The 13,775-nt window shown below is 39.2% G+C and overlaps 2 protein-coding genes across 3 annotated transcripts; one reads left to right on the top strand and one right to left on the bottom strand.

Annotated features, from left to right (window-relative positions):
• The first annotated feature begins 2,965 nt into the window (after window positions 1–2,965).
• On the top strand, window positions 2,966–6,643 carry LOC120778274. Of its 2 annotated transcripts, none has more exons than XM_040110053.1 (4): window positions 2,966–3,169; window positions 3,655–4,739; window positions 4,795–5,006; window positions 5,077–6,643. In XM_040110053.1, the coding sequence occupies exons 2-4, from the start codon at window positions 3,693–3,695 to the stop codon at window positions 6,470–6,472; spliced, it is 2,655 nt and encodes an 884-aa protein (XP_039965987.1). In that variant the 5' UTR covers window positions 2,966–3,169; window positions 3,655–3,692; the 3' UTR covers window positions 6,473–6,643. The 2 variants fall into 2 exon arrangements, with proteins under 2 accessions (XP_039965987.1, XP_039965988.1); XM_040110054.1 differs by lacking the exon at window positions 2,966–3,169 and adding an exon at window positions 3,225–3,247.
• A 4,842-nt stretch (window positions 6,644–11,485) lies between these two features.
• On the bottom strand, window positions 11,486–12,571 carry LOC120776910 (uncharacterized PE-PGRS family protein PE_PGRS46). The gene is made up of 4 exons (XM_040107981.1): window positions 12,516–12,571; window positions 12,250–12,382; window positions 11,770–11,816; window positions 11,486–11,672 (listed from the first exon to the last, which is right to left on the bottom strand). Exons 1-4 carry the CDS (start codon window positions 12,569–12,571, stop codon window positions 11,486–11,488), a joined length of 423 nt encoding a protein of 140 aa, XP_039963915.1.
• Between the last annotated feature and the right edge of the window lie 1,204 nt (window positions 12,572–13,775).

The raw sequence follows: 13,775 nt of genomic DNA, 5'->3' as shown, positions 1-13,775 counted from the left end.
TCACAAAGTAATAAAATACGCGGTAACTTCTATGAAAACGCTCACGTTTTGCCGCTAATTTCATGACATCTTTTTGACTCATGATCTGAAAACAGGGTGGACACCAAGTAAACAAAAACATTTTAATTAATAAGTATATGAATTCGTATTAGATCATGCAGTTGTATAGATTTAATACTATGAAAAATTAAACATTTTTTAACTTAATGTGTAATAAATATTGTTTTTGTTTTCATAAAGTCTTATTGTTGGACAATAATTCTTTGACGTTTCTTGTGTTCTAGTAATCTAGCAACACTGCGAAGACGAAACTTGAAGCAAAACGGAAATGTGAATTTTGGCGAAGCAAAACAAAGCACGAAATCAGGACAGCATGTCAAACAAAATGCAAAACTAGATATTTAATCTTATAGATGCACACAGTGGTGGGCGAAAAAAAGTTGTACATGCGTTATATACATACATACATATGTATATCTAGTGTATGCGTATGTCAATAAGGTACAGTTTCTCCTGCAGTTGTGTGTTATATGATATTTTTGTATTTTTCTCATAATCAATAGAAATAAAACTACCTTTTCAAATTAACACATTGTTTTTATTTATATAATGTAGATTTTAATTTTCCATCGATAATACACATATAGCACATACATACATACATATGTATGTTTTATTTTGAGTTCTGGTAGCTCATGTTCAAACAAATTGACATCAAATTTTGTTTTGATATTTATCTTGATTCTTGAGTTATCTGTTTAAAGACCATATAAGTTGTTCAAAAAAGCGTTATAGCATGCATTTTATAGAGAGGAGAGGTTCTAAGCTATGATAATATACTGCATAAGCTTAAAAGTATTTGACTTAACGAAGAAAAATGTGTTTTAGAATGAAAATAAACCCCCATATTTCTTCGAGATAATCCACATGTAAAGTAAAGTTGATGTTACGGTCTTCGAACATTTCGATACCGCTTCGATAGTGCAAAGCTTCCAGACCCAGTTGTTTCCATCTTGATTTGCTTATAATTCTTTCAATTCATCGCTTGTATTACAAACTAATGGCTGTCTTGGCAATGATGCTTGGCTTTGAGCCATTGCATAAGTCTATCGGTTTATACAACGCTTTGAACTCGAGGCATAATTTATCCTATAGCGTATAGTATTTATATTAATTCTTTTACCATGTTCGAGGTAGTCTATGAAAATAATTCCAAGTGATTCCAAATGTTCTGGTTAAAACCATGCGGTCCGACTTCGAACGCTTTGGATAACTTTTACCCTATGAATACCATTCAGTGGTCTGCTGATTGGATAAATATCATAACTTGAGAATTCTAGATAATGTTGGTATTACAAGATAAGAATTGTGTTTTCCATTTCGCGCGATCACTCGGTCAAAGGCTTTTGATCATAGTGATATAAAGGGTGGCATTGAAATTGATATTTCGTTGGTTGTATGACATGTAGCGTCGTCTTGTTGCAATCAAAGGTCGTCCACATTAACATTCTCTATTTTAGGTCTTGAACATGGTCTTATAGAGTTCCCTATTGACTGTCCCATTACGGCTGGCTTAGTTTATGAACAAATGTGGATAATCGATTCCCCTGTATGTAGAGCACACCAAACAGTGAATTTTTTAGGATAAAACGGCATTTCAATAATGGCTTGTGGAACATCATCACTCTAACTGCGATAATTTTGTTTAATAATATCCCATTAAACTAAAAGCGAGCTTTATCGCTGGACTTGTAAAAATTGGGATCGGTACCCTAATCGAATCTGGCCCATTGAACGTTGGATAAACGAGTTGGACTTGGTAAGCCCGCAAATTAAGGGCTGGTCCGCAAAATCTTCCATAAAACGGATGTTCACAGCACCGATTGTTGTGCACGATGAAGGGTGGACTTATTAGGGTCGTTTTCTATACTTTGCTCAACAACAGCAATAGTGTCTTCGGTGCCTACTGTACGTGGTTCCAAACCGATCCATGGTTGCTCAAATTGCCGATTTTGCAGGGCGATTATGTCGTTTGAATATTGGACGCAGCCCACGATTTATCGCGTGATCCAAGCCATTATTTTGGTAACAAATTTGAACGATTTGCAAACGTTGTTCCTTAGAAAGTCTGTTCATTATGAAATGGCAAACCAAACTGTGTATAAATTGAGTAGCAGCTGTCAAAAAGGTAAACTTCGGAAAATGTATTGTTTTATTGGAAACCACGCTTCTGAAAAACCCCTGCTTTTATGTAAAGAGAACCTACCAAGAATGAAAAGTAGTCGCGTCTCTCCGGAATTAAAATCTAAATGATGATCAAAATTCGAAAACATATTTGTATGGTCATAGAGAAGTGGTTGTTGTTGTTGTAATGGGTTCCTAATACCTGTTAGGATGATAAGAATTAGCTAAGTTGTCGTCGACGGCATCCAACGGAAGGTCCACGCGCTGTTTCGACGGGGTCGGACCAAAAGGAGAGGGGTGTGAGATGAGTGGATTTGGTGGCGCATGCAAAGTGGTGGCCAGTGTCATGCGGGGACTCATTGCATGCAAGGACATATGTATATTGCATATGTCGGGGTATAGATCCAACCCCGTTTCAAGAAGTCATAGAGAAGAGGTCTCTTGCTTCACTTAAGAATACGCCTCTATATAATAACAAAAATCTTTATGGTAGAAAATCATTCAACTTTTACGGAAAATTTAAATCATTTATAAACTTAATATTTGTTTAAGAATCGAACTAACGGACAATGACAATTCGTAGGATGTTGTTTAAATATGGCAAAGCCACAAACACATTAATGTGAGAGTTAGGCAAGGCGTAAGCCCTACGGAGCTTTTATCATCAAAGTTTTTCAAAACCTTAACAAACTTACGGGCTGCCTATATGACTGGCTCTCTTGCTCAACATAAAAAGCTGGACCAAAATTTATTGTATAAATGTTGTCAGTAGACAAAATAAGGTAGTGCAGATAAACGCAGTTAACGGTTAAGAAGAAGTGCAAATTATTGCAAATTTAAGTAAATAAATTGTCCCAAAGACATATACACTATGTAGAAACAGCGTAGAAAGCAGTTAATGTTATAAACGAAATGTGTGAAAGAACAAACAATATTTTTATGAATTGTATATAGTTTGTGCAATAAATATTAAGTTGAATAACAGGTAAGCACATAAATTAAACGCTATATATTATAGACATACATACATGTAATTGCTGCTACAAAGCTCGTGCAACAGAAAGTGAGTTTTCAAATTAATGAAAATTACAAAAAAATATATAAATATATTATTAATAACGGGTGCTAACAAGTGAAAAAGTTGGGCAGGAATTTTCGGCAAATAAATAGTATGGCAAATTAAATTCCTTCACATGAAAAAAAGCAACATTTCAGTATCTCAAGCCGCTCTCGCTGCTGCGCATGTCACTGCCAAGCTGCTTGGCCTCCCTTAAATGCGGTTATTTGTTGCTGTGCTGCCGAGCTTTTCCATTGCAAGGTCTCGCCGAGCACTGGTAAAGGCCACAAATTATAAGGACACTCGACGCAACATATTCCATTGAAAATTTTTTGCCAATTAGCAATATTTTTTTTTGTGAAAAATATAAAAAAAAAATTGTAAATTTAAAATTTTCATTTTTCATCCAACAGCGCCTTTGCAACAACAAAAGTGGTTTCACATCCAGCAAATGGCTGCAGTGGTGCACGGTTGTGGCAGCTCAAGTCCGCGTCAGCATCATGGCAGCAATATATCCTGTGCCAGTCTAGCGCATCGTACACAGCATCCAACATCCACGCCTATGTACGCCACCACCAATAAAATGCCAAAATATTCGTCGCGGTCGAATGCGTCGCTCAGCAAGCATCATCACTTGTATGGCGTTGGAGTCGGCAGTGTGGACCGCGGTGTTGGGGTATGTGGCAATGTCGGCACGCTCAGCAATTCGCTTGCACTCACCGCTCACCAGTCGCAATCCTTCAACTCCACTCTGCCACCTGTGAACTATTTGTCGGTTGGTGGCGGCAATGGTGCTGTTGCGAGTGCTGGTACCGGTGGTGGTGCTGGTGGTGGCGGTGGTGGTGGTGTTAGTTTACATCAACATTCCTATACAGGCGGCCAGGCAACAGTCGGCACCGATCCTTGCCGCAACTATTGGGGTCATCCGAGTCTCTATCGTGGTGGGCGGCATCACAATAAACGCAAATCGGCTGTGGAGTTATTGGCCGAAACGAAACCGTTTTTCATTAAATCCGATACGGTTATGGAGAGATTACATCAATCTAGTTTTCGCGCTGCCACCATCGCCAGCGCTGGTAAACGTGGACGCAGCAGCATGGATGCACGTGATGACTTGGGCGGTGTTAGCCGCTACAAGCCGCCATGTTATCCCTCTGAGCTGGTGGATACACGTGATACGCGCGCCGAACATCGTTTTAGTGTACCGAATACTTCAGCGTCAGCACTACATCAGAGTAGCCGCTCCAATACCTATCAACATCATCATCATCACCATGATCATCATGTCCATATGGGTAGTACAGCACGCCACAGTGCGCCTACCTCGAGTAGTCTGTTGCAGAATAAGGTACGTATGTTGTTGGAGAGGGGTAGTGCTGGCGAAACAGCAAGGGAACGCACAGCTGGCGGTTTGGGTCGCAGTTATCGCAGCGATCTACTGCGCAAAATGGAATTCTCGAATAAGAGCAGCGGACGTGGTGGTATCGGCGGCAAAGAGGTGACTAGTTTTTCGTATATCCACGTAGACTTGTTACTAACTCATACTTTCAAAGCTAACTTCTGTCAGCTTCTCGAATGATGACGATACGGGCATACGACTGCCACCACCCTCATTCCTATCGCCACAATCATTTGATAATATCTATAGTTATGGCGCTGAAAATAGCAGTGGCGATGAGCCGTTAGTGCTAACCGAGAACTATCGGCCCATTAGTCCCCCAGCAGAGTATGCAGCCGATTCCGGCAAAAATGAATCACGCACCCGGTAAGTGCACATGAGGAGCTTTCTATTGTTTCCGCGTTAAATAATAGTTTTGTTTGTAATTTTTTGGTAGTTACAACTATCAGCGCTCACATTCACACTCCCATGAAATGGCCACCGATCCGAACTCACAGTATAATATCAATAGCCATAAATCATTACCTGATTTACACTCGCAAATAAGTCGTCATTCACCGCACAGTGAAATCCTCAGCTGCTGCAGTCGGGGTAATCGTTCAATCAAATCGGCCGGCGAGTCTTCGCTCAATCGCGACTCGGGCGGTTCATCGGGTCATTATACGCATCGCAGTGAACCTTGTTATCGCCAGCAACGTGACAGTATTGATCGTGATATGTACGCACAGGCTAGTAGCAAGAATTGTTGTCTTAATACCATACCCACACCCATGGAGTACCGTCGTGACTCTGGTTCATCGACACAGCATAGCGCGAATTCAAATGGCGCCGGCATCGGTTATGCTTCGCCTTCGTATTTGCGCTCCAGCATTGGTGATTGTGCTGAATGCCGCTGTAAAGGTGGTGTACGTTTCGAGTCAGATGATTATTTCTTTAATTTTCCGACACCCGAAGTGCCGGAAGCCTTTCAGGATGACTATACACCACCTTCACCCTCAGTGCCGCATTATGATATGGAAGAGACACGTTTCTCAAATATACCCAGCTTCCAAACTTTGCAACTACATCATCAACAACAACAATCGCAAAATCGTGAACAGGAACAACAACAACTCTTTAGTACTTCTGTCTATAGTAGCGGTAGTTTGAAATCACCAAAGAGCTCGGCCGCTCAGAGCCCCGGCTCGGCACCGTCAATTGAAGACATTAGTCCACCGCCTATACAATTCAAACGACAACGTTGTATACGCTTCAAAAGTCGCAATCGTATTTCACTGCCAAATGCGCCGTCGCTTCCCAGCAGCATTGCGGCGCAAAGTGTGGAACGCGTCGAGCCCTATCACAGCGAAATGGATCAGCATACATACTTTTTTCCTAAATGTTTTTCAACAGACACTTATGCATCGCCTGGCAAAAACTATGTTGAACCTCTTACGCAGTCGTCATCAACACTGGCGGTTGATATGATGAATAGTGGCCCAAAATCAAATGAACGGGAGCAACCGGTCTCTCTCGACATGCCGCCCGGTACGGATGGTAATTTTGAGGAGCTCGAAAAGTTTTTTGATCGTCTGGGCTTGAACGATGAAAAATTCCATGAGATCTATAGCGTACCCAGGCGGCGTAAGAGTGCCGATACAGATTCCGAATGTTCTAGTACCGTGTTCTTCTCAGATGTGAGTACTGTGGATTCAATGCGTCTTCCGGATAGCACCGAAACACAACCACAAACTACACAACCATATCGACCCTCGGAGCCACCATCAATTGTTGAGCGCAATGCTCGCATTATAAAATGGCTATGCAATTGCCGAAAGTTACAATATGTCTAGGGGATTGAGCAAATATCTATTATACCATATACTCGTATGCATTACTAAAATACCAAATTGTGACATTAAAAGGCTACAAGGGATTGTTAGGTGTATTAAAAACAATTGAAATGTATTAGTTTGGCAATACTTGTCCTTTCTGACAATGTGCAATAAAATTAATTAATTAGACCACTTCGTTTTTCTAATATGAATTTGTGAGTACTTACATTGTTTTTTGTATTCTGTATTTTTTGTTTGAGTTCTGCATTGCTTAAGGAACTCTTCGAGGAAGTCTATGGATATACATATATTGTATACTAAGGATCTGCGGTGGAGCAAAGGTTCACTTTATGTCTACGCGGTGAACAGGAGTCGTTTAAAAGATCAGGCATGTTGAGGTCAATGTGTGACTATGAGTTTCTGTCTACAGTTTCAATTTGGCAAGCAGAGACCTTGCAAGAACTGCTCCAAAAAGATGCTTACATCTCGCAGCAGACAAACTTTTTAGTAGAAGATACAAAAAATATTCAACAATTCTCAGCGGATATCACATCTATATTCATTAAAATGGTCTTTAATTGATTTTCAGAGTTTTATGTAGGGTTCCTTCAAGCCACTCCAAGTCCAAGTACAGGAGTTACACGTAAATTTTTCCCTAAAGGCTAATTCTCTCTTTAGATCGCCGCTTACATCCATAAAGTATAATAAAAAAGTTAAATGCTATTTGATCGATCAGTTTGTATGGCAGCTATAGTATATTCTAAAGTCGATCGACAAATAAGCAGAAGAAAAGAACGTTCAGGTATATACAGACACACAGACGGTATATACCAACAGATATACAGGGGATAACGGCATGCTACGCCGTTGATTTTTGCCATTCAGGGTCTTTTCCTAAACAAACTTCATTGCAAACTTTATAGTACATACACTTTTCAGGATATAAAATGGACCATGGCAGCTGTTGTAACTGTATAAGACTTAGTTGAAGAAACAAATCCTCAAAAATATAAAAGAAAAAGTCTCTTAACTAGGTCGCCTTTGAGTAGATAACAGCGAGTTTCCCCAAGACACACTTCTATGAAACGTACAGCAATTGTGGATCCCAGAAAACCAGCCTCTCTTGGACGTCCAATGCGTTGATTGTCTTCGGTGCTAATTTCACCACGTCTAAACTTCGCATACTAATCTAGAAACTCGTCATCAAGCCAAGTTTTTGCCTCAACTGTATTCCTTCCCTTCACAAAACAAAATTTTATCAAACGCGAATTTCCTTTTTATCAATATTTTTCACAATAACAAAAGTGGCTTCACTCAGATTCACGCTCATTCACAAACTAATAATCCGACATCTTTCAAATTTATTATACACACGCCTAGCGCTATTAATGGGGGAGGTCGGAGAATTTTTAGTTGACCTGTTATGATGATTGGAATAGATGCCCAGGTATTCATCTTATAAAATCAGAGCCAAGAGCTCGTTTCTTCTTTATTATCCTGTTTGGCGCTATTTGGAGATTCCAAGTGTAGCCCGGTCCTTCTCCACCTGGTCTTTCTAACGGAGTGGAGGTTTTCCTCTAACAAAGTTCTCTCTCAGAGCTGGAGTGTTTTCGTCCATTCGAACAACATGACCTAGCCAGCGCAGCTGCTGCCTCTTAATCCGCTGAACTATACCTATGTCGTCATGTATCCCGTACAGCTCATACTCCTATTGACTGCGGTAATCCAAAGCGGGGTCTCTTATCTGAGACCTCCTTTCATTAGGGGTTATTTTTTACGTGACGGGTCTCAAACCCAGTGCACAACTCTAGGGAGGAATGTTTCGCTTTCTCACTTTAGCTCGCCTTCAAATGGATGCTTTTTGGCAACCTAGAGGTTGGTCTAAAAACGGAAGTCTTGCCTGAGTCATATGTAAACTAATTTTTTCTGACCATACCCAAGTGAATGGGGTACAGAGAACTTGCCTCACTTGCCCGAACTTCTACGCTTGCCTCCATTCAATTCCTGCACGGTTTACTAAGTATTCATTTACAAAGATTAAGATTTAGCCAAAACATTTCTTAACGCATACAGCGTTGCGTTTCTTATTAAACTAAAAATATGTGCATTTAAGTTTAAAAACTTCGATTTGATTTATATTTTAAAATCATGCTGTTGCTGAATTGAAGTAAATATATTCTTGGAACGAGTTGGAAATTTTACACGCACGAGTGAATCAAATATATACGTAAATAAGTGGACACATGTGTGGTATGAAAATGTGAACCCACAAAGAAAGACAGAAAATGAAAAAATAAAAGAAATTCTGTAGCGTATTGAACTGTAAAAGGCTTGGGCCGAAATTCATAGTCTCTTCTCGTTATACAATATGGAAGCTCCCAGAGTCGTAGAGAAAACTTCCGTATCACAACATTAAACCTTGGGAAACGAACGTGTAGCTCAGCTAACAATGTGCCAGTTCACAAACATACTTTCCTAAAGCGGTTTACGAAAAAACATGTAGATAACGGTAAGTTTGCTTTTGCATTAAGAAATAACCACAAGTCACAAGTATCCAAATGCAAGTACACACAGATTCATATATGGTACGATTATACATCTTTTAAAGATAGTTAAAGACCGGCATCCTATAGGGGACGGGGCAGTAGTGTGTAGAAACGTGTGAAAATATCTTTTGATTTACCTGCAACCGTTATTTCTTTAGTTAAATAAAGTGTCACCGGTCACGTGACACTGGTAAAGGAAATACTTATTTCGATATGGCGGACATGTGTGGTGGTCACAAAGCGTTCACTTGGAAAAAGTCACTTCCGAGAAAATATTATATTTGACTGCAGCAAATTTCAAATTTAGTGCAAAAACGACGAAGGCGTTTGAGGGGTGCAAAAATTTGTGGAATATTTATAAATATTCTAACAGAAACATCAGACAAAAATATATACATACAAATCAGATGAAATTTTGATCATAAATATTACAATTTTAATGAAACAAAATATAACGGAAGTGTCTAAGATACTCATCTATTTTTTCCATTGCAATTCACAGAAAGCGGGGACTATCACCTTACCGGCGCATGGGGTAATATTTCCCATCTTCGGAGTAATGAGTCTATTGTTTCGAGTTTCCTTGATGTTTGCTTTGTACTAGTAACGGGTGATCCAAGTAAAGATCTTTTTTCAATAACCTTTTTTTGATAGATCACGCGTGAGCAACTTATGGACATCGCTTTTCTTTATGGACTCTTGAAAAGCTCCAAGAACATCCGATGTTTTCAAGCCAAATTTTATTCAGCGATGGAAACTCTCACAATAGCCGCATTAGGGACGAAGAGTAACCTGAAGAGATTCAAGAGCTGCCATTTCATCCTGAAAAAGCAACGGTTTGGTTTTGTTGGTGGGCCGGTGAAACCTATGACTATTGATTTCTGAAATTGAAGCTCGGAATCTCGGCGGCATTTCGTTCCAAAAAAGCTCTTCCCACATATCGCATTAATCAATGGATTTATTGAGAGAACACTTCGGTGAGCAGATATTTCAGGTTTTGGACCGGTCGATTGGGCAGCAAGATCGTGTGATATCATACCGTTTGAATTTTTTCTGAGTGGATATGTAAAGACAAAAGGCTATGCGTACAATCCCGCTTTGATTCAGCCCTTGGAGCAAAACATCACACGTGTCATTCACCAGTTACCAGACGAAATACTCGAAAGAGTCATCGAAAATTGGATGTACCATCTGAGACGAAGCCGCGGACAACATTTGAAAGAGATAAAGAATGTTCTTTCGAATGATAATAAACATTCCCCATTTAATTCGATGTTTCTGTATTTTTTTTTTAAATAGGGAATCTCGAAATAGATCATGCTTTGGAGCCAAACTTCAACGACTGTCACGAAACGAAACAGAAACTCCTTCCAATTGCAAATAAGCCACGTCAAACACTGCTGTGAAGTAGTCTCACGGTTCTGTTTGTTATCCAGAGTGAGCAAAGGTGGCACCTGATTGTCGACTCAGAATTTTCATGTCCTTGCTTCGTTTAAGATGGCCCGCATCGAGGATCGAGATCGAGGATTTTAGTCCAGGCTATTCTCAATAGTAACCGATTTGGGGTAACTGGACTGGATGTGACCACGTTGGAACTCGTTAAACCAATTTTTAAACGCTATCTAAGGAAAAGATTCGCAGTATACACCGTCCAAGCGCTCTCCTTTCTACATTTAACTAAAATAACTGGACATAAATATACAATTTGACAGCAGTCGTCTACGAGAATGTACTTTACGAAAGCCCCTTTTTTCTCGACTTTGCATCGTGAGGCTAAGTAGTTAGTCAAACCCTTAAGAAGTATTTTCACTAAAAGATTCCTCAAAATTATATTCCGTAAGTTCTCTCCAAATTTTGGTGTAACATTTTAGTTATTTTGCCAAATATTCGAAAATTAACCGAAAATTCGCAACGGTCTTAATGGTGATAGTCGAATATTGGAAACCACTTCAGCGCCACCTGCCAACCACCCGACGATGCCATTTTCGTCGCACTGATATGATTATCACTTTTTGATCCTTTCGTAATGGCTGACGCAGTGTAAACTTTAATTAGAGGGCCACCAATGCCGGCAATCAACGACGACTCGCAGTGGGTGTCGCTTCGTGGAATTGTTGTACAAATGTATGTGTTGCAGATGCAAAGCGAGTTAAAAATGGCATGCCAGCATATGGTCCATTTCATAGCGAAACAACTTGCTAGTCGGTATTACACACACACTCACACAAACCTCGAATATTTCGGTTTAATTTTAAAATTTTAACGCCAATGTCGAATTGAAAATGGTTTTATGCCACACACCTAGTGAAGTCATTAAAGCAGAAAGAACACACATAACATTTTATATACACAGACAATTAATATGTAGTTTTATTATTTTCAAACACATATACAGATATATATAGATATGTACATGGATACAGATTTTTTATGGTGTTCCATGTAGCAGAAGCTTAAATTAAAATACACGCAATCGATTGAGAAATTAACCCAAAAGTCCACCGAGTAGACCGCCAGGGCCACCAAGTAGACCACCACCGGAACCGCCTAAGATGCCGCCACCGCCGCCGCCAAGCGCTGGCTGTTGGGTTGGTGATTGGCCACCGCCACCACCCAGAAGGCCACCCAAGGCATTGCCAATTAGTGGAAGGCCATTCAAATTGAGGAGACAACTGTTTCAAAAATAAAGTTTTTGGCATTAGATTAAAGAAAATGTTGCACTAGTTTCAAGCACTTTTCAAAAATAACTGTTCATCACTTGCTACTCACCGTAAATCCAGACGCAAAAGGTATTGGCAAGGCCATTGACGGATGCACTGTGGATTATAAGAGAATATATTATAGTTTTGTTGATTGCCACATCTCAAAAAAATTGTTCCGAAATCTCTGAGATCTCTATATTTCCTCTATTGTTTTCTAAACTTGGTACAATACTTCTAAATTTTTAAAGAAATAACTTACATGGACAGTATCTGTACCTCCCATATACAAATTCCGTTTTCATAAAAAATTATTACCAGTTTCTTCAAAACCAATATGTATTTAGTCTGGTCTGTGTACCGAAATTTACCAAGTACTGTTTGGGCACAACTATTTGGCGTATGTTTTAGAGAGATTAGAACTCTCATAGCTAACTGATATTTACAAATATCGGAAAATGTATTCTTACGATTTCATATTCATGAGAGATGAAACCTCATTAAGAAATGATTTTTTTGTGAATTGCTTTCCTTCAATATATGTACTTACCCCCAATAATTCTTCAGTGGGCTCGGGACAGGTACCTCTAGTTGGAGCTCGAGTAGTAGTTGGTGCAAGAGTGGTGGAAGATGCCTCTGGTTTAATACCTGGTATTCCCCATGGTGGGGGCTGAGAACAAATAGTAGGTTAAGAAATGTTTCAGAAGCTCGTTTAGAATACTTACGTTGGCAAAAATTAGCGGCTGGAAAAGTTAGTTGGAAATAGATTTAAATTAATTTTTTTATTATTATTTCATTCATAAAAGTATCCTTCATCATCTTACCATGGCAATCGCCATCAACAGGAAAACGCGCAATACTGTAGGAGCCATCTTCAACTAACTAGTCCTCTGTACCGTTAAGTGGGAATAATTATTCAGCTAGAGCAGTTTTGCTTTATATACTTAAATTTTGTGAGACATTCCACATTATATATATACATATTTTTTAAGTAATTAATAAATTTCTTGTTTATAAATATAATAAGTCAAATGATAAGTCAGTGGGTACATACATACGTGTGTGAGCCGTCGTGATATCAGCGGCGCCATAAACACGCAGCTGTTTTTGAGACTGACCTACAGCAAAGATATATTTTGTAAAGTATTATTCAAACAAAATGAGGCCAATCAGTTCATTTCAAAATTGGCAAAAATATTTTATAAAAAAAATCAACAACGAAAAACCTGGATTTTAGTTAATTCAGGGTGATTTCTTTGTTTATAAATCGAGAACATTTTTTTTATTACGGCAACTGACTACTTTTAGCATTATGCAAATATTATAAAAGACTAAATGGAATGTAAATACGGCATTGTAGGGTGATTCATTTTGAGGTTTCCTTTTTTTTTTTAAGAAAAACACAGAAACGTCAAACTTAATGGGAAATGTTTATTATCATTCGAAAGAACATTCTTTAGCATTTATTTTTTAAAGATTATCTCTTTCAAATGTTGATCGCTGCCACGTCTCAGTTGGTCCATCGATTGATTCTAATTCTAAATAATAACTGGCGAATGACACGTGTGATGTTTTGCTCCAAAGCCTGAATCGAAGCGGAATTGTCCGCATAGACTTTATATTTTATATATCCCCACAGCAAATAGTCTAACTGTGTGATATCACACGATCTTGGCGGTCCATCGACCGGCACAAAACGTGAAATTACCTGATCACCGAAGTGTTCTCTCAATGAACCCATCAATACGTGGGAAGTACCGCCGTCTTGCTGAAACCAAATATTGCCGAGATCACGAGCTTCAATTACGAGCGAGTTCAATTTAAAATCTCGACGTTGAAAGCGACAAGTCGTTCCATACGTCGGACTGAGTTGCTGCGGACGGCACCGAATAGACTCTTCACAGTCTTCCTGTACATTCTCAGCAACTATATTTTCTTCACTGCGTACTGGACCTAATAGACCACGGTCGAATATTATCCAATAATGAATGCTGGGTCTCAAGATGGGTGATGGTGTTGCGAATAGTGCGCTCAGTAGGTCAATTATATTGACCATAAATTCTCATTCTCATTCAC

Source organism: Bactrocera tryoni, chromosome 5, assembly GCF_016617805.1.
Source record: "Bactrocera tryoni isolate S06 chromosome 5, CSIRO_BtryS06_freeze2, whole genome shotgun sequence".
NCBI classification, from domain to species: domain Eukaryota; kingdom Metazoa; phylum Arthropoda; class Insecta; order Diptera; family Tephritidae; genus Bactrocera; species Bactrocera tryoni.
This window is presented reverse-complemented; position numbering and strand designations above follow the sequence as displayed.